Source organism: Athene cunicularia (genome assembly GCF_003259725.1).
Source record: "Athene cunicularia isolate RWA chromosome Z unlocalized genomic scaffold, athCun1 chrZ_part4, whole genome shotgun sequence".
Taxonomy (NCBI): domain Eukaryota; kingdom Metazoa; phylum Chordata; class Aves; order Strigiformes; family Strigidae; genus Athene; species Athene cunicularia.
Genome location: NW_020799145.1, coordinates 1,142,728 through 1,169,459, shown reverse-complemented (window position 1 = coordinate 1,169,459; position 26,732 = coordinate 1,142,728). Strand labels below are relative to the sequence as shown.

Genomic DNA, 26,732 nt, shown 5'->3' with positions numbered 1-26,732 from the left:
TGTGTGGAGGCGAATTCAGCTCCCTGCTTCGTTTTTAAAAGGCGAGGTTTGAAAGCCGCGTCCTCTTAAAGGAACATTAGCGGGGGGGGAGGGGGGGGAATAGAGCTCTCGACTTACTGCAACTACAGGAAGTGACTTAATGCTGTACTGAAAAGGTTTAGAAGAAGGGGGACAAAGCAAAAAAAGCTCCTGTTTTTCCAGTTTCCTTAGCATGCTTAAGAAAAAGCTGTCAACAAGACACTATGACTGCTTTCATAGCGATCCTTTACGCTTCTGACTACCACAGGACACCCCCAGCAGTAGACAGAAGGATGTTGCTCAGTGAAGACCTACCTTCCCCGGCACGGGAAAAGAACAGGATGGAGACACACACACACAGGCAGGCCCTTGTGAGAGCCACAGAAGCGGGGCTGACCGGTGCACATTGGTATCTCGGTCCTGCAGTACGGACAGACTGTTCAGCAGACACAGACAGCCCCCCCTCGGACCACATGTTTCTGCTGAAAGACCAGAGTCTTTGTATGCTGTGGTATTTACTTATAGATGCACCCAAAATAGCTATCTAAATACCAGAGTGGAAGCAAAAATACATGCATACACACATACTTGAGGCACACACAGCTCCTTCCTGAATATCTGGCAGGGAAAAAGTCTCCAGGACTCCCACTGACAGGGAGAGAATGAGACAGAGCATAGTCTGAATTATTATTCTTCCCAAATTCAGTGCTGTGTTCCCAGATTCTCATCCTGGCTCCATTCTGTGAAAACATACAACTCTCCTTTCCATACCCCACAGTTCCTCACCCTAGGTTGGTCACCCATCCTTCCCACCTGCACCCTAGGTTTGTCCCCCCTCTCACACTGGCCCTCATCCCCTTCAGTCTTCTGGTCTCTTTCTGCCTTCTTTCCACACTCTGGATTTCTCACCTATTTTCTCTTCTTACTTGTTTGCTGCACCAATTCTAAGCCAAAATCTGGTTATACTTTCACCCCTCATCCCAGGCTTGGTTCTAGTCACTTCACCCAGCCCATGTAAATTCAAGCTCCATCAGTTTTACCTGTTCTCCCATTTTTCCCAGTTCCTTTCCTCTGCTTGTCTTGGTCCTTATCTTCCCACCCAGCAACATCTCCAATTCTCCCATCACTACACCGGTGAAGTCAGGCAGCTCCTCTAAACTATCCTTGGGCACAATGTGTAAGTGTTGGATGGGAGAGGAACAGACTCTTCGGAAGGCCCAGGACTTAAGAATTAATGCATCTTTGTAAAAAGATTCATAAAACCTCTAAAAAGACATGCAAATCTCATGTTAAGTCATGAGAGCCAAATTGCAATCTCAGATTTCTTTCTTCTTCCTGGCATGGTATTAAGATTGCTGAACAGAAACCTATCAAAAATAATATTTTTTTTAAAAAATCACACTGACATGGAATCCCTCACTAAACCTCTCCACAACACCTGCAGGAAGCTCAGTGTCTTCACAACAAAATCACTTTGGTCCTCAGCTTAAGCTGGCAACATTACCTGGACACAATTCATACCTGCTGCTCCACAAGCATCAGACCGCACGTGGAGCTGACTGACTATTACCTCTCCTTAAAACAAGACAGCGAACACTCCACCAACACAATCCCAGTATTGTGAGTTGATCTCTGGAGATGTTTCTTGATACGTTAAGACAAACAAGGATCAGGCGTGCAATCTACCAACACCACACTGATGTGGCGCGCAAGAGCTGTTCCAAGCCTTTGTGCATTTTGCTGTCTCAGAGAAAGGGCCAAAATGGGTGTGCCTGAAAAGCATGGAACAATGCAAAATGGATGGCTGTTTTCAAGCAATAAAAATGGTTTTGTTGGTTCTAAAATAAAAAAAATCTAATAAAAAGGAAATTAATAAACACCTGATAAAAATGCAGCCCTTTTTCCTTTCAGCCCCTTAGGTCCTGGATGCCTTTAGTCCCTAGCTTTGGTGGGCAAGTACCAAGTGCTACACAAGTAGGTACCTCAGATTAACCTTGGAGGAAGCTGCATCTATCTGTCCTTCAGCCAGAAATGCAAGCCTTCATGCCCAGAGACCTCAAGTGAGCAAAAGATTCCTTAACCATTCACCCCAACACACATAGAAGTATTGCAGTCAATACCAGGCAGTACAAACACTCTTGTTAGGTATCTTGTCTCATCCTTGGCCAGCTGATCACGGGCATTGCTAAAATTAGAAGAACTATTCCCCAGTGGCTGTAGTAGCTCAGGCAAATATTAATCAGGTCACTGTATTACATGGATACAGTATGTGCAGATGCACAAACACATACACTTTTGTCTGTGAATATGCTGCAGATGTTCTTCTTCTGAAATGTCTGAACGCAACAAGACACAAAACACCTCATGCTTTTAGGCCAGTACCTGTGAAGTAAACACCCTGTGAAGCACAGAGGCTTCATTGTGGTACTGTCGTTATTAATGCATTTCTCCAGAAGTATGCAAAGACTTCATTACCCTCTCCCTGCTGCAGGATAACCATGGGTAGGACACAAGCAGCATTTAAAAAATGCAGTCTTCAGTTCTCACCTCCTGAAATGCTGGGATTGGCTCTGTCCAAACATTCCAGTCTTGCCAACTTCTATTAAATTATATCCTATCCAATGCACTACACAATAATATCAGTATACTAAAATATTGAGTCAGCCCTACCCAAGTCCACACTAATCATGTCTGCTCCCAGACCAGGAGAACTGGAAAAAAGGTAGAACATTTAGTTGATGTGCTTCAAGACTTCTGACGGAAAGAAAATGTGGGCAGACATACGAGTTTTGGTTCCTCAAGCCAGAGCTTTGGTTCAGTTAAACTTTATTGTAGAGCCACCTTGGAGGGTCCAGGAATGGCGAAGAGAAGCAACTGAGAATGTTCTTCTGAAGCTGAAAGTCTGCCTTGAAAAAATACAGACCTCACATCTAAAGCCTTCTGTCTCCATCTGGTTATGATATCTGCTCTAAGGCATTTTTATCTTGGATCTGACAGCTATTAAAGAAGTATTTTCCATTGAAATAATGTTATGAATAACAGTCTCCTTCCAGAGTTATGGCATAAGACAATTCATAAAGAATGCTGCAGAGGAAAAATACAGATGCAATAGCTGGCATAAATGGAGTCGAATTAGTATTTTTGTATGCTCAACTTCAATTTGAAAGGTTATCTGGAGCAGAAAAAGAGGGGACAAAAAAAAAAAAGTTCTTTTTGACTCTTTTGTGTTAACAGTGAAGAAATTGATGCTTCTCCCTCTCCTCCAACCCCCAATACTACTTTTGTTCTTTTTTCTTTCTGTTCTTCAGCACACATAAATGAGTTATCAGCCTCACCTTCTGAGAAAAACCAAAACATATGAGGCTGAGCTTAAAAAGAAAAATCAGAATGGAATAATTAACAATTTTTCTTTCATTCTTTTTTTCAGGTGTTGGAATTTGAATGTAAGCTAAAAAGAACAACAATAAAACCACTTGGAAAATAGACTTTAGCCTTGCATTTGATCAGCTTTCTTTTGGCTAGCAATAAACAGAAGATGCCATGAGAGCACTAGCTCCCCAATAACTCAACCTAGTGGGGGAAGCCCCAAACACAAATAATGTACCTATCAGATTTTGATTTTACTTTATTCCAAGAACTGAGAGGGGAAAAGTTAGAAAAAGAAAGTTGTTTCTGTACTTTCCCAGACACAGCAGGAGCATCGAGTGCTTTATTAATTCCTTTGCAGTTCAAGCATGAAACACCATGAAACACGCCGCAGGTGTGGAGCGCAGGCCACCTCAGTTGGCTGCTCACCACCCAAAAGGAGAAGAGCCATGGCAGCACACCAGTGTCAAGCCTCCAAGATGCCCATGAGGACACCCGGGTGCTGGCCTCAGCCACCCTCCCTGCAGTGCCAGGCTGGAGTGCCTGGGTGACCTAGCACAGCTTGAAGAGAAGCAATGCCACAACCGCCCAGCACACCGTGCTGTAGTGTGGACCTGGCGATGATAACACTCCTCCCTTTTTCTGCTATGGAAAAACAACAATAAATATCGCCCAGTAAGAAGGGCAATCTGTTTTGCTGCTACTTAGCTACAGATATGCCTGGAGCAAATGGGATTTAACTCCTGGTGCACCTGAGGCTGTCGGGTATGGGGTACTACACTCCCAACCAAAACTCCCCAGGCAGAGAGGGATAACAGAGCCTGCTACCAGCCCCGCAGTTACAGGTGCAGAGGATTCTCCTGTCACTGCAGAATTTAATCTACTGCACGTTTTACTGAAGAAATAGATCTCCAGTGTAAAATGTTTGCTGCAAATTTAATCTCGGAGAAAAATGAGGAGCAGAAAAATGGTAAAATATGTTTGTAAGGTTTTTAAATTACTTTTTAAAATTTATGTGTCAATACCCCAGCTGGGGAGCTGAATTTTAAATCTGACATCTAAATACTTAGTGCTTTGGGTTGGGAGGTGTAACCAAAAAATGGGGGATAGCAACTTCCCTGACAGCAATAACTGAGAAAGGTTGAAGCTACAACACTGTGTAATAAATAGGTTTTTATTTCAAGATGTAGAAGCTCCAGCTCAGATGTCTGTAGTGGTGAACTCACATAAGTGAATTAAGTACACCACCTTAAGTCAATGAACATAAGCAGCAGCAATGTTGAAGAAAGATGGCTCAGATTGCTACTGTGTTATGCTTACTCTGTGAACACAAACAGTAGGGCACTGTTGTGCTATGATGCCACATTTACCACACAACATGGGTAAAACAAGGCATTTTACGAATGGATCTGCTGTCTTAATACCATGCTCTTTCTAGAAGTATTACCATTATGGCAACAGATGAAAAACTCAAAACAACCACAGCCACAATGCAAATGCTATTAAAAGCATGAAAAGTCTTTCCATTGGTGTAACTAGGCTTTTCCATCTACTTGATCAACCCATAGTGAACACAGTCTCCCAAACAGTTATGTTCCCCAGAACCTGAAAAATCTTGGCTGCTTAGCATTATACTAGGATTATCATTATACTAAAAATGTAATAACAATTTTAGTTGTTTAGCATTATAGCAAAAAAAAATGAGACAGCTCTCCCCTTGGTACTGGTGATCAGATGGATGCACTAGCCTAGATGTCCCACTGTCACCTCCTCCTCAAGGGTCAAATTCCTAGACCACAGAACTGCCTGCTACACAAAGGCAGATATACATACAGAAAACAGCCTTTTTGGTGTTAGGAGGGCGTCTTTCAAGGTCACCATTACCTCTTTTTTACACCATCAAAGGTCTTTCACATGGTAAAAAAAGAGTTACTTACAGAGTTTATATCTGAACATCATATAACCATAACTAAAATTTTTTTTTGTGAGCTGAAAGTAAAAACCACCTTTCATAAAACACACCTCCTAACTCTCTCTAGTCTTTTTAATGTCTAAAACTTTTACTCCTAGAATCTCTGAAAACTTGTAGCTCAAACAGAAGCTCGTTTAACATATAAAATACAGACAATAAAGTTGTGCAAATTAATTAACCTTGAATATTAATCTTGTTTATGAGGAATCGATTCCTGGGGGAAAATAAAAAAGCACAATCAACTGTCCTGAGAGCAACGGCAGTATGCCCCCTTATCAAAATACACAAAATCTGCTTTGTATTCTTGACAATTCCCTTATTTGAGGTTGATAATAAATCTCCTTTTCCGATACTCTCACCTTCTGGAAATAGCTCTAGATCTGGCAGTTCTGTGGTGGGACATCTTGTATATGCATCACCTCAAGGCTGCTAACCACAGAAAATCAAAACTGAGAGGCTAGTCTGTTTTGCCTCCATCCCAGTTTCTGACTCACAGGTCCCAGGGGAACTCAAATGAGGGCTGGCAGGAAGCAGGGCATGGGTGGGAAGGGATATAGCAGAATAAGCTTATGACTAACTGCCCCACCAGCAGCAAGAAAGGGCAGAGCAGAATCCACGGTGGACGACCTGCTGCTGTTGTCAACATTGCTACCACCTCTGGGTAGAAAGTACTCTAAAAACAGTGGCCACTTCGGCAAATCCCTGTCACGAGTCAGCCTGTGGGTGCACTGTGGCTCTGAGCATTTCCTTGTAGTAAAGTAAGCCTCCTGCACTGGGAAGAATGACAACATGTCACCAGTCATCCTTTACTTCTGAGCCTGAAATAGGGGGCATCTCAGACCCGTTCACTTATGTTGAAAACCAGATGCCAAAAAGGCAAGTCCAAACCAGTGTGAATTTATTCTTTCCAAGCACCTGATTTCATGTGCATTTTTTTCATCTTATTCATCTGCTTGAGAACTGTCCTTTGTCATTCCCTGAAGCATTTTTTTCATTCAATATCTACTGCATGCACACTTAGTGGATCCAGGCATATTTGTGACAAATGAAGAGCATTCAATTTAAAGATACTTTCCAAATCAGACTAACTCAGGCCTGGCAAAATAATCTAAATTATGGCAAACAGTAGATACCAAACAGAAGCTCCTTGCAGCCTGGGAGAAAGCCGATGTGATCTACCCAGCACAGTAGGAGAGCAGCTCAGTTTCAGACCACCATAGCCCTCCTTTCCAAAAATACATCCTAACAGATCTGGGCTGTTTCAGCCACTGATGCTGATGAACATGAAGCTGAGTCCCAGTGTTGCTAAGGCACCTTTCTGTCCTCTGCTGCACCCAAGAAACCCCAAAGCTCTCCTACTGTCCTTGCCAACCATTGAAAATGTGGCATACCTGCCCCGCTCTTCCAACAGTACATCATCCCCTGTTGTTTTATACCACTTGTCACAAGAAAAATGACAAAGAAAAAAATAATTACAAAGACCAAGGTTTGCATCCACATAGGATGAGCTTCACAAGACCCAGACAGAAGAGATGGAAAAGCAGAAGAGGAGCAAACCCGCAAGTATTTCTCTTCCTTCCTCACTCATGCAAATCATCTTCCCACTCCCCATGGGGGCCGAAGGAGTTATGGATGCAAGCCAGGTGTTTGCCTGAAAACATCTTTCAACACAACTGTGCAACAGTGTTACATGCTGAAGTCCAAGCAAAGAAGGCTGTGTTTGCTTTCTAGCCAAGAACAACTCAACCACAAACTCAAAATATTTAGATTTATAATGTCATTATCCTTCTGTGCCTATAAATCTCTGGAGAGGTGAGAAGTGGAGAACAGATACATAGGGCTATTGTAACAGGAGTAACCATCAGGAAAGAACCTGGTCTCCTGGGGTATAAACCTGCCATGAAATATTAAAACTGATTTACAGATTCAGTTTGGTCTTAGAGCTGTGCACAAGGTGGGAAAAAAAAGGAAGAATTGTCTTCTGCAAGAATGGTTCTAATATTTGTATTTATGAGTCCTGGAAGGACATTTTATTTTGTCACATGCTTACCTCCATAAGGAATATGGTTTATGCTGCATAATCAGTATGATATTTCAAATACCGGGAATTGTTCCCTCCCACCCTTTTTTATATTAGTCTAGTACTGATTCCTTCTGTGAGATAAAACGTGTATTGCTTTCCAAACTTCAAAAGCATAAGCAATTTGCATTTTCCAAAAACACTGAAAGCTTTTTCTCTGCACTTAAAATAGTTCAGACCAATGAACTGATATTCTCCAAAAAGTTACAAAAGCAACCATCATAGAAAAGATGAAAAAGGTCATTATTAGAATTAATCTTTATGCACATTCTAAATAGCTAAAACCAGTGGCTTATAATTGAAAGTCTATGAACAATATTCAAAATTAGGAACTTTAAGGGTAATAGCTACCTTTCTACTGTTGAAGCAATGCCTTAGAGTAAATAGGTGCAGTGCTCCCTTCACTTGAGTATTTACAACACCGATCTCCCACTAAAAAACCTGCATTTGTTGAAAGAAACACACTACTCTGTATGTAACAACAAAAACAAAGAGGCTACCAGAGGTGGGTGAAACTGCAAGTGCAAGTTCCCTTCAGATGGCAGCTCTTGTGAGACAACCCAGATAACTGGGCACTGTTAAAAAAAATGAGAAAAAACATCCCAACTTATTCTATAAGAACAGTGAGGGCTGGTTTCAGCTGTGCCAACCCTGGGTACGCCCCATCCCTCTTCTCAGCTGGCTCGCAGCGCTCGCAGAGCCAGCCACTCGCCTCTCACCTCTCCCCCGGCCCCGTTCGAGGGTCTCACTCACCAATCCACCCAGAAGCAAACCCTTGGACACTGCCACGTTTAGTTTTTCAGGAAATTAAGTCTGAAGCACACTTTCCTTTGCCTTAAAGTGAATGTGTATTCAGCAGGCAGGGAGCCCAGAGGTTGCTACAGAGCATTTATTTATACTCATTTGGAATTTCCTGAGACATTCTCAGCCCAGCACAGTGCCAGTGGCTTCCTTCATGGCACTTCCCATGCTGTGTAACACCTCTAGCTCCCCAAGGGTTAAAATACATCAAATGGACAGCAGGACAAAAGAAACAGTACTAAATGACACACTACAAAGATAATTTTTTTTCCTCTGACAAAGACGGATTTAATTCCTAAGAGGGAATTAAAAGTTCAGGTCACTTCACTTCCACCCGCTCTCCCTTTCTCCCCAAGCTGTTCACACCCACCCCTCTCATTTCTCACTCCCACGTGCAGACTGAAAGCACAGAAAGGTTCATTGATATAAATCTGGGCAGAACAATTACCTCTGTTGTAACCACCACTGCTTGCTATTCTGCCTGTGTTACAGTCAATCTCATTTTGTTTACGCTTCTCAAATGTAGTTTATAATTTAAGGGATAAAAATAAAACATTTTAGTATAAATTTACAGGCACAGGGTTTGGGGTTTTTTTCTGAAACATGGCCCAGATATACACAGTGTCCTTCATGCTAGTACAAGCACTTTCAAAATTATGCACAAATACATTTGATTTTTTCATATTCAATTCTCTTCTTTCCACATAACACCAAGTACTAACTCAAGTAAAGATAACTGGGATTCCAGATGTAAAAAAATTTCACTTCTCAGCATCATAAAGAGTCCCTCAAAGGCCTCGGCTCCATCTCTCTTCACCTCTGCTTACAATGACAGTTGCTGTACTACAGCCAAACAAGGACTCCAAAAGTAAACAAGGCAATGGGACGGAGTAATTTAACAACGGTATGGTCTTAAGACTTCACAGGACTAAAGGAAAAGAATTTTATTACTGTGCGTTTCATCCAGATTCCCAAGAACAAAGAAAATAAAAAATAAACATGAATTGTTAAAATAATTTACAGGATAACTGCAGATTGGAAGAGTTGTGCTTCAAACAGGAGCGGGATCTTGTGCTGAAATGACGAGAGGTCCTCCACAGTGTCTTCAGCTAAAATGGCACAGACTTCCCAAAAAAGTGTTTCCTGAACATGTCTAGTGGCTTCAGTGGTATTTAATATGAAGCAAAGTAATATTTAATACAGGCACCAACTTTTGGACTATAAACTAGGTCCTGCCCTCTAGGTAATTTTCCATTTTTTCCTTGAATTAGAAGTCATTGATGCATATGCTATAAAACATAAGCTCCCCAAAAAAGTCCAAATAAAGTCTCTAGATGTAGTCAACTTGTTACATCCATGAAAGTACTGAGTTTTAAGTGAACTTGGTTTGATTTGGTCTCTGCTCTAATCACCTCATCCATAAAGAAAAGCAGCTCTTCATAAAAAATGCTTTGGCAACAGCTTCTAACCATGCTTTGAAGTTTCTCCTAGAAGGCAGAAAGATTCAAGGGCAGCTGAAACCTGACTCATGCTGTCTGTTCAGTGAAACAAATGCAAAAATTCAGCTCCTGAAACACTGCCCCGAGCCTGCAGACATCATTTTGCGCTCGCTGCCCTTCAATCCCCATTTTTTGACCTGCAGAGCAAGTGACCAGCCAGGTGAGGACAAGTGCTATACAGCAACACTGGGTGTTACTGGTGGACATCTCTAGCTCCATCAGCAGCTCCTTCACAGCAGACAGGGGAGAACATGAAAATGCTGTGAAAAAACCTGTAACATCTGGGATAAGGTATGAGAATATAAGGTATGGCCAAAACATCCTTCTCAAGAGTTAGGATTCTGTTCAGAGAAAAAAAATAAATCTCTAACATTATATAACTTAATTTTTCTAAAAAAAAGAGAGCATGATATCCTGTTTAGGAAAGAACAAATTTTAGCAGCTGTCTCCACATGCTCCATCTGTTTATCATTACTCTGTGGTTTCAAGGACTTGACATCTGAATGAGCCCTGCATCAAGTCACGCACCTTCAGCAGACTCTCCTCAAAGCTAGGTCAACTCAGCAGGCTGAAAAAGACCTCTTGTCCAGCAAGTCAAATATGAGACCAAATATGAGTCAAAGTTGAGACTTATGGTGCCACATAAACTCATTCAGCTACTGTTTACAGTAGAAGCAAAACTGAGGTCAGAGCACAGCTCCCCAGTGCCCAAAAAACCTGACTTGGTCTGCAGCAGAGCAAATGTAAGATCTGGTGTATGGGCAGCCATCCAGCTGGTAAATTCTTATCCAAACAGCAGGTTATTTCACACCCCTTTTGAAAACAAAAAGCAGAGAGGGCACAATGGATCTGTTAAAGGCAATGGATGAAACAGCGCTCTTTCTTTAAAATACATGCCTCCAACAGACCATTTCCTCAGCACTGGAGTGGCTCTGCTTGGAAAGAATGAAATAAATCTGCTAGACTACAAAGATCTGGTCCAGGGTAGCACAGAGCTTGGCCTGACCAGCCACTGTTGCGTTTATGTTCCTACCCTCAAAAACATGCTGCTGCATTTTGGTGAAGGTTGGATATGGGGTTTTTCTTGGTTTTATTCTGGTGGATTTTGTTTTGGGAGAGAGTGTCTCTCCCATTGCTGGTTTTTTTTTGGGTCTGGGTTTTTTTCTTTATAGGCTTTCAGAATTTGGCAGCCAGTTTCCATAGAATGATGCTAGCCATTGGGTCAGTCCTGAGATGATCTGGCCTACCCACCTTCTCCTCCCTAGCAGATGCCTCTAGAAGGACCTAAGAAAGCAGCAAGCATACAGCAACATTCCTCCTTTTGGCCTCTAGAAACCTGCAACACAGAGACTTCCTGAGCCAGGGGTGGTCCAGGGTGGGTTTTAAGTCACAGTGTCAAATGTGGATTTTCAGGGTAGCTGGGAGGTATTCAGTAACCATGTTCAAGATGTCAGACTGCAGCTGATGTGTTAGTACTGTAAGACGATCTACTAGTCAAGTGCCTGATTAATCTGATGCAATGACTATGTAACACTCAAAACCTCTATGAGAGACATTTTGCACACTACCATTATCATCTACCCAGAGAGGATGCAACTGAAAAATGCACCCCATGTCATCGTTAAGTGTACACCTGGTTTAGCTTCATGCTGAATGAACTTCAACTACTTGGTACATTATCTGTCATGAGGCAAGTAATGATTTCTACTATTCTCCCAATAAGACTGCTTAGAAAAACTTATGGTAAGAAGTCTTGTTGTGGGAGCAAGTAGACCATTCAAGCATTCAAATTTGGTGAAATATTTTTTTCTTCTCTTTTTTTATATGGATGGTCAGGCGTACTTGCTTGTTTCTATTTGGGTGTTTGAACTGAGTGAGCTAGCACTTGGCTTGGCTTGCAGCTCCCAGCAGGGCTTTACGGGTTAGCTTTGCTCTCCCATTTTGCAGAGATGAAAAGTGAATGACACTGAATCTGAACACAAGGGAGAGGAAAAATCCATGGCTGTAAAAGAAAGATATGCATTCTCTAATCTGGAAATACATCTATGGGCACCTTATGCCCCAAACAAGCCTGCAAAGGGAACTTCTGCCTGCTGGGAACTCAAGTCGAAGTGACAGCCTAGTGACTGTCTCCTGCTGCATTTAAAAAAAGCCGAGTCATTTGGGGTCAGATGGCTAATCCTGATAGCGTGAAAGCCACCCCGTGTCATTCAGTCATCACCCCCCACTTCCCCAGCTAAGCAGAAGCAAGGGAGCTCACGGCTTTGCCAGGGAGACTGTACAGGCTACGGTTTTAGGCATCTCTTTCCCGCTTGGATCAAGACTCTGCAATCAAACACCATGGTAGTAACAATGTAACACATTGTAGTAAGAATGACTAATCCAGAAATACCCACAGTAACGCACTGATTATGCAAAAGGCTGAGGCAAGGAAAAGTGCCACACAATCTGGGGAAAAAAACAAGTGCCACACATAACTAGTAGGATCCATGGGCAAGACTCTGCTTGTCCATTATTAACGTGCCCTATAACTGATAAATGGTGTGTGCAGTGTATCATGCAGCAGCAGGATCACAGAAGGACAGGAAAGCTGGAGTGCAGCAGGAGATGCTGCACTGAGTTTCGCACAGAGATGTCTCTCCTGCTGCTGTGGTCTTGACTGTACCTGGTGTCTTGTCCTACAGGGGTACGGGCTGAGATGGTCTGGCTGAAGCCATGCATGTGATTGTAGAGTTGTAGCCTTACAACTTTTCTTTGCAAAGGGAGAAGGAAGTAATTTTCCCAGAATTGTCACCAGTACGTTTTCCACAGCACTGAAAACAGGTTGCAAGGAAGGCTCTGAGCATTAAAGGCAGAATGGTGGGCAGAGGAGAGCCTGATATTATGCGGGAGGCACAGGCTGGGCTCCCCAGGGACTGCACCTGGGGAGAAGTTTCTGTGTGTCCTCAGGGAGAGCTGTGGCAAGAGCAAGCACTGGAGAAAGGGGCTGAGAAGAATATCACGGAACAAAAGGAAAGAACAAGCATCCTGGCAGAAATGCTGTCTGAGAGCAGGGAACAGAGCTGTATCTAACGATGGCAGCAGAGAATGGTGAAAGTCTAAAGGGCAGTGCAGTGTATGCCCAGCCTTGTAAACCCGTTCAAGTGATGGCAGATGTAAAAGCTATGTAACAGCCATCTGTCTCCATGTAGAAAAAGAGGAGGACAGGAGCAGAAAAGAATGATTCTAAAACATTTTCTAATCTTTGAACTTAAGATATGGAAAAAAAAATATTGAAAATTTAAGAATCACAATTTCTGCTAGACGGAGGGGAGAGGAGGAGAGGGCTTAGCCATGGATGACTTGAAGTGAAAGAACACTGTTGATACTCACAATCCTTTAAAACTTGATTGCTCTGATCTTGTCTTTGTGCTTCTATCATATGCAAATGTCAGTCCACTTTTTCAGCCACAACCATTTATTTTATTGTATTTTCTTGCACTATACTTTTTTTTTTTTTTGAAAGCTGCACACTTTAGATTTACCAAGCAGTGCACATGAAGTGTTAAAACTTGACCTATTTGCTAGGATTAGACCTGAAATTCCAGTAACAGTAGCTAAATTGCACAAGTGTTTTCTTTTTATTATTAGATCTTCTGCAACCCATATGACAGTGCTCCAGGCAGAGGGGCTGTTTGTGTGAAGAGGGGGTACTGAAAGGGCTAGGAGTATATCAACAAACATGCCCCTCAGCAATAAGAGACTACACTCCAGACCAGTGATGTCTGGTTTACATAGGGAGAACAATCTGTTCCAAATTATCAGTTAATTTGATCCTCACCCTGACCAAACCCTTCAAACCCAGCTATTAAAAACAGTTTCCACCCCCTCCCACCATCCCTCCCTCTCCTACTTTCAAACAAATCCTAAAGGGCAATGCAGAAGTATCACAGACAGGTCCTGTATGTTGAAGGAAAGCAACATACTGTTATGAAGAGAAAACATACAGGAATATATTAATAAAAAGAGACAAAGCAGTCACATAAAACACTCATTACAGTGTGAGATAACTAGGGAGGAGATATTGAGCAAGCAAAAGGGATGGGTTGTGAGAGAGCTTAAGGGTCACATTACTTTCTTCTACAGGGAAGAAGGCTTTGCACATGGGGAAGGATGGACCAAATGCATGAAAGTGTATGATGGGATCTCATGCTCACCTACCTTGCCGAATGTCTGAGCACTTAGTTTTGTCAATGTCTGTGTGAAGAGTCAGGTGAAGAAAAGTCTCAGGAGACTACCTAATGCAGAACAAGTATATCCTATGAAGAGTTTTAAAGAATTAAAGGGGGAGGGGAAGAGCCCTATTTGGACCTAGTTCATCTGCTAACCCAAACCCCGCAAGCTGCAATGTGCATCCCACAGGGGAGGTCAACCATCACTTTTAGCCAATATGGTAAGTGCGATTTCCAGATGAAATCAGAGGAGGAGAAAGAAATGGAAGGATAGCCACAAGCACACTCCTAATCTGAAGCTCAGAGCTGGTCACACGGGGACATCCTGGCAGGAATCTACTCTGCCACCAAGGGGAGTCAAGTTTCTAGAGGAAGGAAATGGAGATACAGCTATAATGCCAACGTGGGCAGCCCAAAGCGCTCCCTCAGCCCCTAGAACTGCTGTGAAAACATGATACGGGAAGAGCTGCCCTTCTGTCATCTCTAATCCAAAGCCTTACAAATAGCATGAAAGGGGGGGAGGAGAGAGGTGGCCATTACAAGAAGCTTCCCAAGAACTTCTGCACCAGCAGTAAGCCTTCTGTAAGGAACATGTTTAAATGCAAGAACTCGTGTTCATGAACCGAAGACAACCAGCTGCAACCAGGCTATTTCAATCCAAGTCATTTCTCTGAGGGACTGTATCCTTTTAAAGGCAACAAAATTCCCTCCCCTCCCACAGGGAGGACATTCATGCCAATTACTAATAAACTGCTTTCTGCAAAAGAATCTGGGAAGGGGGTGACGAATCCTGTAGAATAGTTTTGGGGTAAAACAAACTCTTCTGAGTTAAATAGCCAGAGGAAAATTTACTGAGTTGGGTATTTTGAGAGTGGGGATAAGGATAAAGATGCAGAGAGAGTAATTTTTCAAGTCCGGAAAAAGTTTATTCTTGGTGGTTTTCCTTTGACGTGTTGCCCCTCACCCAGCCCCACAGACTGCTCCTCCACACAGGCACCTCTCACCTGACCACCACCAGCTTAGTGCAAAGCAGTGACTTCCATCACAAGGCCTTAGGGCTTTTATCACTGTTAACTGCCACCAGTTCAGTGAGGCTGCAGGGTACCACAAACAGAAAGGCATGCCTATTTAGTCCCTAGAATGTTTTAGGCTTTAAAATACAAGAGCAGCACCCTTGGCTGCCTCCAAGGGTGTAGAGGGCATGTATTTCCACAGGGAGCAGCAGCAAGCCACATGAGAAGGCCTAGGTGCTGCCCATGCAAGTGCATCTCCGCAGCTCAGAGAAGGAAAGTGTGCATTGCTCTATGAGCAAGCCTGCATCAGAGAGGAATGAAAAGAGTCCTCTGTCTAGGTGAGACATAAGAAGCTTCTGGGCAGCTGCAGAAGACAATCCAGAACAAGACACAACTGCAGTAATCTCTGAACAAAAGACAGACCAATTAAATCTGTTCAGTTTCTCATGGTCTGAGTCACTTGTCTCCCTCATCTGAGCAGGACTGACAATGGTGCTTTGTACTTTTGCAGAGCATCTGCAGTTTATATGGCTTTGTGTCTTGGGCCATCTGCTTCCCACCACATCCAATTTCCATTTCTAAGGACTGGGCTATCTGGGCCAGACTGCTATGTTCTCAGCTCCTAATGACACTGTATTTACTGTATCCTTTCTGATTTCTTCCTGTACCTTTTCTTTACAGCAGATACCAAAATCAGGCCTGAAGGGCAGGCATTCTTCAGGCAACAAGCCCCGTCTAAAAGATGAGGCATGATCCCTGATCCTCTGCAGTCTGATAAAGGCCTCTAGGTTTGGCCAAATGCAAATCAATGTGTTGTCAAGCTTTCTGTTGCAGCAGTAAATGCACCCCTGAATTACAGGTATAAACGAGCAATTGCAGCAGAAACAAGTATTAGTTCAAGTAGAAAGTTGGCACTGTCTGCGAGATGGTGTGCTTCATCTCCAGCCACCTGTTCTTAAGGCAGATCTGGCATCAGAGAGTGTACTACAGCACACTGATACGGTGTATCAACACACCTTATGGATAGAGCTGATGTGAAATCATTGGAGGCTCACTCACTCTTCACCCCACCGATTTCTGGGTCCCACCCTAGCTTGTTTTTAAATAATGGGCATCACCAGTGACTCACTAGATCACTTGAGGGTGAGGCAGGAGCAGGATCCCAGTGACAGCCCTGCATGGTGTCTGTCCATCCAGAAATCACAAGACTACATGGCAATTCAGCAGACTCTTCCAATGGCAAAAGTCTCCCACCAGCTGCCAAAGCATACCTTCAGCATACATGCATTCTCATTAACACTGATGGTTGTTGGATTCAAGCTTAGAGCAGGGAGCATGGTAGGGGAGGAAGCCCAGGCTTACATAGCATCTCATCACACAGCCCTGACTCAACCAATTTACCCTTGCTTGCACAGTTCAGTTGATAAAAATACAAACTCACCTGAACCCTGCTCATTTACATCTGCTAAGCTAGGCAAACTCAATGCATTTAAGCTGCTAAACTCAGAGCTCGGTGTGTCAGTAGCACCGGCAGTGATACCTTGGTGACACCTACCCTGCAGGAAAGCAGCGATGAGCAGCTGTCAGCTGCGCACTTACGGCAGGCACCCGCAATACTCAGGAGTAAAGGCTCTATTGGACTGACTACCACTTAGCAGCCAAATGCTTCCAGTTGCTAACTTCATGTCTGTAAGTTCCTATTTATTGGCCAAGGGTCTGTAATGAAAACTCATGGATATTCTGATAAAATTAGTAATAGTGATAATATTCTGGTACATTGCACTTTCTTCTTAGACTACTTCAGATCATTAGGCTAGAAATGATGCAAAACTCCCTGCATATTGCCTATGATTTACACATCAGGAAAATCAAATCATAGGAGAGACTCTATCTCAAATAATCCAGTAACCGAAAAGAAAGCGTGCCTCGAAATGTCTGGTATAAGTGTTAGAAATCAATGTAGAGGACGTATATGATAAAAACATTTGCTCTAAGCAAACGTATGTTTTATTTATTGACTTCAATAAAAAGGGTTAATAAGTAAACACAGGTTTTTACAATACTTTACAACAGTTGTTTATGCATTTATATACCAGCAGATGGAAAACACATCTATTAGACATTTGGTCACTGAGTCACGTTGATGTTAATATCTCAACATTAATTCAGGCAACAGCCTCTTGTAATGGCCTCATTCTCTGACTAACTGGTGCATAGTTATAACTTCACTTAGGAGACAAGAAAACTGCTCAGACACAAATAAGATCTAACCACAGGTCCAGGGGGTGCTGCAGAGTAACTGTACATATATAAAATAACCCGAGGGACACCAGTGTGCTGTAGGGGAACCAGAACTCCAACAGGGTTTGTACCTGCCATCAAACCTGCCATGGTCCTGCAGCCCCTGGTGAGCTCTCCAGAGCAGAGGTGGATGCCCAGGTCTGCTGGGGCTGACATCTCCCCGACCTGGGAAGCTGAAAAGGAAAGGAGTAAATGGAGAAAAGACACTAGATGCTTGCACACTGGCTATTACTGCAGCAGTTCCTTGCTTTACAGGTGCACCAAAGTAAAAATGATAAGAACTGTGTGGGAACCTGAAGGTGGAGGTAAAGCATATAGCCAAGTTAAACGTGCACGGTAATAGTTCAAATGAATCCATGAAAGTTGTAATGCTCCTGTAAGTAGAAGCATGTTAAAAGTGGGACGGGAAGGCATAAAACCACAAATCCTTTAAAAAGAGCAAGGGCAACGTGCAGACAAAAGGGAGTAAGACATAAAGGATCACGGAAATCTCAGACTCTCTGTACAGAAAACAACATGCATTTGCTTTACAGTAAAGAAAGGGTTTGCGCATCAGCCTTGATATACTGACCCCTGCAGCCTATCCTACTCAGGAAAACTTGAAAAGCTTTTATTCTGTTAAAGCACTTTATGTCCCATTAAAAAGGTGACAGGCAATTCTGGCAATTCTGTGGTCTCTGGATACAGAGTATGAGATGCTTAGGAAAGTCGAATAAAACAAGTTTTCATGATGGTTAGAAACAAATACGGGTTTTAATCCATCTTTTTTAATCAGTCTCCTATGTTTGTTTTGCTGCTTCCTTGTTTTCTACATCAGAACAAATGGAATTGGATCGGAATTTCACACCATTCAGAACACGTGTTTTGAAAAGAAAGATTCAGCAAATCAGGTATTAGTGAAAGGAATGAAAATCCAACCAGAAGTATTTCCAGACTGCCTGGTAAGTTTTAGGGTGGTGTCCACTGTGCTTTTTGTAGCTGACTGGAGGAACTTTCTACAGTTACCACTACAGAAATATTTGCAGAGCCTCATTAAATAGATGATTTACGCATCAGTCCTGGCAAACACAAAAGATAACAATTGCTGGAAGTTTCACCCAGCAGTTAATGGAGACACTATTACTATTTCAAGAAACAATCACCTCTTTTTTTCCTTGTATTGTGCAAAAATAAATTAATTTGTATCATGTGCCAAACCAACTCCAGCCTCCTAACAGATCCCCACAGACACAGGGTATTTCCTAGCTCCTGTTGCAGCTCCTTGGACGAGTACACAACACAACACGCTCTGGACTTCCACTGCACTCCTTAATGCTCCTGAGTTTACCAGACTGAGCAGTAAGCTCACATGCCACCACGGCAAGCTCAGCAAACCGCGAACAGTTATGACTACCCAGCACCTAAATGATAAAATAAACCAAATCTGTCTGCAAGCACCGATTTACTTATCGCTAGTGTTAAAGAGACTTCAGGTATTTTCTGAGCAGATAGCACAACCTTGAGAGAGAATAATCCAAAACCAGTACCCAGCTTCCAAAACGTATAAAATGAACAAATAAGCTTGCAGCTCGCAGAAATAGTTCACTATGAGACCTCTGTGCAACAAAATGTAGAAGAGTGATAAAACTTTAAGTCACCAGCAAATAAAACTATTGACAAACCGTACTGAAGTCTAAATCAGTCTCTCTTATTTATTCTCCACATTTAAAGTTCATACCTTTACTGAGATATGCAGGAGGCAGAAAAATTTATGATAGGTGCTTTCATGATAAAGTCATCACTTGCTTTGTCGCTTATCTCACATACACAATCACTGAAAATATTTACAACAAATGTACTTCCCATAAACATCCTTTTAAAAAAAATATCTCTATACAAATGCAAAACAGCCCAATCCTTTCCTGGAAACAAGTTCCAAATCCAAGCATTCCTCTACAGATTTTATCTACAGCAGCAGTAGTCCGTACAGGCTTGTATACTGAGAAAATTTACTGAAATGGCACATCGGCATAATCATTTAACAGTGCAAGTACTCACATTCTCAAGTTAACCAAAGCAAACCACTGCTCCTTAGTCACCTCGTACTTGAACGCAGCTGAACATGTGATCAAACTTGTCAAAATATTCAGGTAACATAACACAGCTTACTAGTCTGTAACAAGTCTTTCTAGTTCTTTTTCCTGTTGCTGATTGATTCAGAGGGTGCAGAAAACACCACCCCTGAAGTTTGTCTTTCCACTCTTAGAGCTCCATGCAATTAAGAAACTTGCTTCAATACCTCCAACGCCCAAATCAGTTCCTGCTCATCCAAAGGCATTCTTTCCCAGGCAGCACAACATATCACAGGTATTTGCAGCCCAATACTCTGTCCATTATGAACTGCTGAGGATTTGGAGACACAGGCATACATGCATGTTAGAACACCAGCCTCAAGGGCTTGCAAAGCCAACAAGTCCCGACAGTCTCTGCAAAATGTTGTCCAATTTAGTTTTGAATTAAATACTTGCAATTCATTATAGCATCTTTCTACCAATAAGGAACAAACAGCTTCTACCCAGCAAGAAGTCTTGGTTGCATAACAATCCTGAAACTAAAACTTTACCTTGCATTAACTCACCCCCAATACAAGCTTCTTCCAGACTTACATGTCAGCCTACAAACTTTTTCAATAGACAATTCTACTGCAGGGGGGAAAATAATTAGTAAACAAATCCGTAACACTTCATGCACAATTTTTCTTTCCTTGCAAGCAGAGGGAATTGTTCTGCATGACCTAGAAGTGTATTACTAAAAATGTCAAGTTACATTGGGGCGCTTAAGCAGTAAACAGCTACAGTTAAGTCACACACCAGGAGTTCTGAAGTCCACCTTTTCAAAAGGATTACAAAAGGATATAGTTTCTTTTTTTTAGAGAGTATACTTCTAATTATATAAAAAGGTAGAGGAGGGGAAAACAATACCAATTTGCAGTAGTCTCAGGATTCCACTAGCCTTTAAAAAAAACTTTTTCTTTTTCATAAATTGCAGATAATGATACTTCATATTTCTAATTCCCTGCACACAAGATGCTTTAATCCCTTGTACCAATTAGCCCAATTCTACAGTGAGCACAGTAATTTGGGATTTATTTCCAAACCAGAACGTACTTTCAAAGGACGTTGGTGCTAAAATCCACCAGATAAGCCAGTTCTTAGTATGTGTATAACACGACCAAGTGAGTAGCATTTGAACATACGTGCATGAGCCTTAGAGGAAAAAAAAAAAGCTGAGATTGGTGTTTGCATGGACAACAAAAAAGATACTTAATGTTCCTTCCCAGGACATTCAAAGTGCTTTCAGACACCGCAGCCTTCACTGATAAATGCATTTCCCATCTTACCTACATTAGGTCTCGAAAGAGCACCCACAAACTCCTGTCATGCACTTGAAATTTTCCATATAAACCTACTGTACCAGACACAGCTTTAGTGGGCTAAAGCTATGTTTGTGTAGTGATTAGGAGAACAGGAAAACATTGACATGACCGCAGGAGGACCGCTGCTGCTGTGCTGTTATCAATCATCCTGCAATCTCTGCCCCTTCCTAACCAGTCAGTCCTCCGCAGCAACCTTTGAACATGCCGAGTGATCTATTTCAATGAGTATCGCCCAAACAAACCAGACATATAGGGGGGCCTCTTAAAATAAAAGTGAAATGAACTGACCACCTCCTCTTGATGTTGCTTGAGAAATGCTTTTATGTTTTGCTGAGAAGCAAGAAACAAAAATTAACCTGACCGGTAAGGGTGACCAGGAAGGACTGGGGATTCGATATGTAAGAGCTGGTTAATCTCACAACTTAATTACAGACACAGGATAACAACCATATGACTTTCTGCAGCAACCCCCTAGGCCTCTGACTCTGGTGTAAGCCAGCGTAGGTCCTTGAAGGCAGAGTGCACTCTATGCTGAAGGGCTGAGTGCCAGCCCTTACATTTTTGCAAACAACTTTTTATACTTTAAATATTTAAAAGATTATCAGGGTGGTGGGGTGGTGTAAGCGGTGATGCGGTGGTGTCGTGGCAGGGGTGGGGTGGAAACAGACACTCTTGATCTGCTGGGAAGTGAGTTTTCATTATTTAAACTGCTGCACTTCCCTTTGCTGCTACTTTCATGATTTAAGAAAAAGTTGGGTTTTTTTTTTTAAATTAATAACCCAAAGGAGGAAAAGCATTCCCAATTAGTTACCTGTAGCATTGCCGTTAGTATTTGCTGGGTAGGCCATGTTTGCTCAGACATCCAGAGCTAGGCTGTTAGGTTTCATGCAAATGCCATGCATCAAGTCCAACCAGACATGCAACCTGGAACAGACAAGAAGGAGGCAGTTAAAAACATACAGTTTTAAGAAGTTAGGTACATTAAGCAATAGGCATTTCTAAGTGTTTAAAGTCTCATCTTCAGTGCAATCTTCACCACAGCAGTAACTTATATTCCTCTTAACCCACATCCTACCTATCACAAAAACCACAGCGTCCTGGTATCTGAAGTTCAGTTGTGGTGCTCTGACAACCTCCAAGAAGGTCCACTGCTCCAGGTCTGTCCTCAGTGAGGATGTAACCAGACAAATTTGCAATTGGCCTTGTTGTTTCTGGCCTGCCCTCAGCTTTTTTGCAGTTTGCCCCTGGCCTCCCTTGTACCACAGCAGCTTTCTCACATTTGCTGGTACATATGTAAAGTTTAAGACTACCCAACAGTTTACATAGGCAGGGTTACAGGATTTTTAGATGAAGAGCACCTACAGAAGAGCTGTACCAGTTGCCATTTCCAAGCTCTGATGTACCCCAGGAGAAGTGAGGTCAGAAGGACCCCACCGAGGACGCAGCCAAAGCAAGCACAAGCGTCCTCACCATCTGACAAACCTGGCAGCCAAGAGCTGCTTTGTGGAAGCCTGTGGGGTGCGGGGACCAGAGCTGGCAAATACCCTGGCTGAGACAGTGCATGGCTCACTGCATGGTCAGACTGTGGGTCCCAGCAGTGACGCGTTTTCTGGGTGTGAGGTTTTCTTTCAACCCACATGTGGCAGATTCGGCTGAGCAGCAGTGCTTGGCTGAAGCTCAGGCTGCAGGTACAGAAAAAGGGCGCTGTCGCCCTGGGCGGATGGCTGCCAACCAGAAGCTAAGTTGAGAGACAGAAGCAAAACCAGCAGCAGTTTTGTGGCTAGTTGTCTGCTGGCTGGCTCTGCAGTCAGGCTCCTCCTGCTCTTCCTTCCCTGCCCACCATGAGGGCAGCCTGATCACAGCCCTCATCCTCAGTGCAGTAGATTTAACTTGTCCAGGGCTGCAGAGACACCTCCTCTTGGCTCTGCTGCAAGTCTTCAGCAATCCAAATAGCATTTAATTTTGTTGACTCAGATAGGTGGAGCTTAGGTGTATGAAGAACACCCTGCTTCGCCGACCCCAGTCTGACTTAGGCTGACAGCTCCTCAACAAACCAGTCACATTTTTTCAATTATATTTGATTTGGCTTTGATAGTGCATGTGTGAGAGTATTTCAAAGCTAAGCAGATTAGCAAAAGAAAAGAAAATTCAGAAATTAATTAGTGCAAGCACCATGTGAATTGGAGTCAAAGGTATATGTACTGATAGAGAAGCTGGCTGTCTCTTAAAGCTGACGGAGCTCCATTACACAGACTAATATAGCTTAGCTTTTTCCTTCAAGGAACACAAGCGCAAATCACTTCATTTTTAGTACAGTCCTGACATCAATTTTCCAAGAATGCAAAGGCCTTCACTGCCACTCCTCCTCCCTAAGCTCTTCCATATACTTTTAAATTTACAGTCTCTTGTTCAATGGAGGGCAGGACATGAAGCTGCCATAAAGCCTGTACAAGCAAAAGGCTACAAACAACAAAATACAGCAGGCATCCAACACAGAACATGAGGCAGAGAGAGCCATCAAAAGATTTCAGGCATAATAATAATTACCAGGTTTCTGAAACAATGAAGCACAGTGAGGAAAAAAACCCAACCAACCAACCAACCAAACAAACAAAAAACCCCCAAAAAACAGAAAAGCTTGTTAGCTGGCTGAATTTGCAGCCAGTACTGAAGTTTGAAATCTGTGAGCTTTTAAGAAAATATTAACTACTTCCTTTCAAAGGGAGAAATTTTAAAGCATCACTCCCATTTCTGCAATTGCCATCAGGATGTACAGTTATGCTTGAAGTTCAAGGAAAGCAATATTTACTGAGTCTCAATGAATGCTTACAGGTATCATTTGTCTCCACATTAAGTTTCTCAGGATAGCCACTGTCTCAGGGCAGGCTGCACTTAGCTGGACATCAGACTCTAACAGCAGTGCACCTAAGGGTAAACAGGGCTGAATTAATTCACCCACTTCTAATTTGTTCAGCACAGCTCTGTGCTTCTCACTAGCACTGCAAGAGGCATGCTTCCCTTCTTTCACTAGATATGTTTACTGTACACTGCTATAGCAGAAGTCTTGCACCACTATAAACCTAACCAATGAAGCACAGTAAAATACACACGCTGTCTAATCTAGCTGTTGCTTTATCAGGCAATTCATGTTCTGCCAATTTGCAGCTTCCTATCCCACTAGAAGCAAAGAAGGCTCAAGGGATGCTGCTCAGATTTGCACCCACCTGGCCAAAGCCCACGAGGATCCTGTCTCTGTGCTGCTGCAGGGCTGGATTCTTAGCTAGCTCCCTTAGCTCTCTTGGCTCACACCACCCGCTGCACTGCCACTAATGCTTGTACAAGGGGAGACATGAAAGCATGCACTGGGCAGACGGGTGAGAGGGCACCCTCTGGGGGACCCACCACATTCTGGTGCAGTGCAGTCCCAAATAAGAGTGGGTAAACCACAAGAACAAGCCCCAACTTAAAACCCATGCTGCAGCACACCTGGAAACTCATCGTGGGTTTAAAAGTAAAATCTGTTAATCTTCATCCTATCAGTTTCAAAAACACTAGTCACCATCACTGGCATGCATGAGGAGAGCTTCCTAACAGCGCGAAGCAAATGCAACTGAGGTGAGAACTGACATAAAATTAAAAAAGACACTTCTGAAAACCAAAACAGGGCCTCAGGTCTACGTTTTGTTGTGGCTTAAAGAGATGTAATTGACCTGGTACAAACTCCCTTCTGGGTACGTTTCTATTGGTTTCAAAGCTGTGCAGGCTTAAGTACCTCCATTAAGAAACAAACTCAACTTTAGTTAAAACAATGATGTTTCTGAGTTTAAATGAGGATTAATACAATAATTTAGGAAGCAAATTCCTTTCAACAGATATGAGAAAAGGAAAAAAGTAAAAGAACATAAGATCTAAGAATTTGCTACTTAAATAGAATTGGTGGGTTTTTTGTTTTTGGTTTGGTTTTTTTTTTGTTGTTGTTGTTTTTTTTGGGGGTTTTTTTAGATGAAATGTAACTGCAGCTGACAACCTGCCTATTAAACCGCTGTTAAAAGTATGGAAAAAAAACCTGATCTAGCTCAGCAAACTCGTGGAGGAAGAGAATTCATATTGCTTTGAACAGCAACAATACACAGGGAACTGAATTTCTGAAATTGCACTAACACCTACGTGGACCATTTTTAGAAAGGTATCACATGTGATTCCCCAGTAACACACACCCCAATAGCTGCACTTTGACAGAAGTCTCTCATGTGGTCAAGGCACAGGACAACACCCGAGGCCAGCTAGAATACACAGAGGAAGAGAACTTAGCCTGCTCTACAGCAGAGCATGTTCTCCAGTGCAGACATCTTACAAAAGAAAATTAGTAGACGAGCCTGTATTTTCCATTCCCAACTCTTCAACTTTCTGCCCATGTGTTTTTACATGCTCACCCCTTGCCTGCCTGTGAATACTGTGATTTACAGACCCTAGGGCAAATGCAAAACAAGCAGAGACTAGCTATATGAAATGTTATTGCTCAATGAAGCAGTTGTTTAAAGTGTTTTGAATTAGATATTCAAACTCTCTCTGCCCTGAGGTTCAATAGCAGAAACCTTAAACAGACATGATCCTCAGTTTCTGCAAACTATCACGACACAGCAGCTTTTACAGGCTTTTCGAGAATGGTGATTCTGTAGGCAGAAGTCCTATCCTAATCAGAAGGGACAAGAACCATGCTCCTGCTTTGTACTGCATCTTGTCAGGTCACCTACACCTGTGCTAATATTTCTGCACCAGAAATACCTGAGTATATGTACATCAGTTCTGGCATCCACACAGCAGAGCTGTAGATTCAAGAGGCACAGACATTTCAGAAAATCCAGGCTCCCACTTCAGTGTGATGTTTGCAAGAGAGGCTTAAGATAGAAGAGTTGAGATTTGATCCAAGAGCGGCTGTAGAATGACATGTTGGCCATATCTCATTAGAAGAGAAATATAACTCAGCTCTTAACCCAGAAAAACAATTATGAAAGTCCTCTTGTCCAGGGGACACAGTCACATGTGGGAAATGGTGATGCATGCACACTTGTTTGTGTGATTCCAGAACACAGGCCTTACCTTCCCAAGCAATGGGCCTTTAGGCAAAATAGATACACATACAACTTTTGTTTTTTCTCATGGCACGCACAGACTGTTAAGAGCAAACAGTCACTTCAGCCACTCAATACAAGCTCTGGATCTGTAGTTATTTTGAACCACTCACAGAGTGAGCATGGCTGAGACACTGAAGTGCTATTGCTTAAGATGTCGACTAGAAGTGGGAGCATTGTGGGGCAGAGCTGTGCAGGATTCAAAGGTACTGGCTCCCAATTGTTCAGATGGATGCAGTCAGGGGATGGTCCCAGGAGGGAAACCAGCTCTGCAATCTTGTCCAGCAAGTGCAAAGTGGTGATTAAATAGGCCCGGGATAGAGGGGTTTGACAGAGCAAGATGTAGTACTTGAGGAAGAACTGGTACTGCTCCATTCCTGTTACACGTAAGTGCAACAGGGCTTCTGCCTGACACTCCCCTCTCACATGTGAGTTGTCCCAGCAGTAGAACTCGCCCAGTGTCATTCTGCAAGATAACATTTGCAAACAAGAACCAAGATACATGCAAACCCCATCTAAACACACGGTAATTTCTTTAGTTGCAAGAAGAAACTGGCACTTGGAAATCCCTCACCCTGCTCAGCCAGAGGGGCAAGCACTTTCCAAACTTGTGCAGCTCTACAGGAAACAGGAATGTTTGCAACCTAATTCGTATCCTCAACCAAATATGCCAGGTGCTATTTAAATGAAGCAAAGGCTGAAGCCAGCAACAGAAAAAGAGAAAGTATGTGGGGAGTTGCTCTGTGGTTGGTATCTGCCCTGGGAGAATGACTGTGTATTTCACTGATATTTTGTTTTCAATTTCATCCCTGCTGTGGTTGTGTTCTTCTTATCCCTATGTTTATCAAAACAGGTGGCCAATAAACAGACAAAGTTTGTAAAGGAGAATATAAATATATATATATATATATATATATATATATA

At 42.7% G+C, this 26,732-nt stretch overlaps 1 protein-coding gene across 1 annotated transcript in view; it reads right to left on the bottom strand.

Moving 5' to 3' along the window:
• The window catches only part of KANK1 (KN motif and ankyrin repeat domains 1), a 49,888-nt gene extending 28,292 nt beyond the window's left edge, over positions 1 to 21,596 (bottom strand). The window contains exon 1 of the mRNA XM_026866820.1: positions 21,488 to 21,596. Within this exon, the coding sequence (XP_026722621.1) occupies positions 21,488 to 21,524 (37 nt within the window). The 5' untranslated portion in view covers positions 21,525 to 21,596. The remainder of the gene's footprint in view (positions 1 to 21,487) is intronic.
• Positions 21,597 to 26,732: the final 5,136 nt, after the last annotated feature.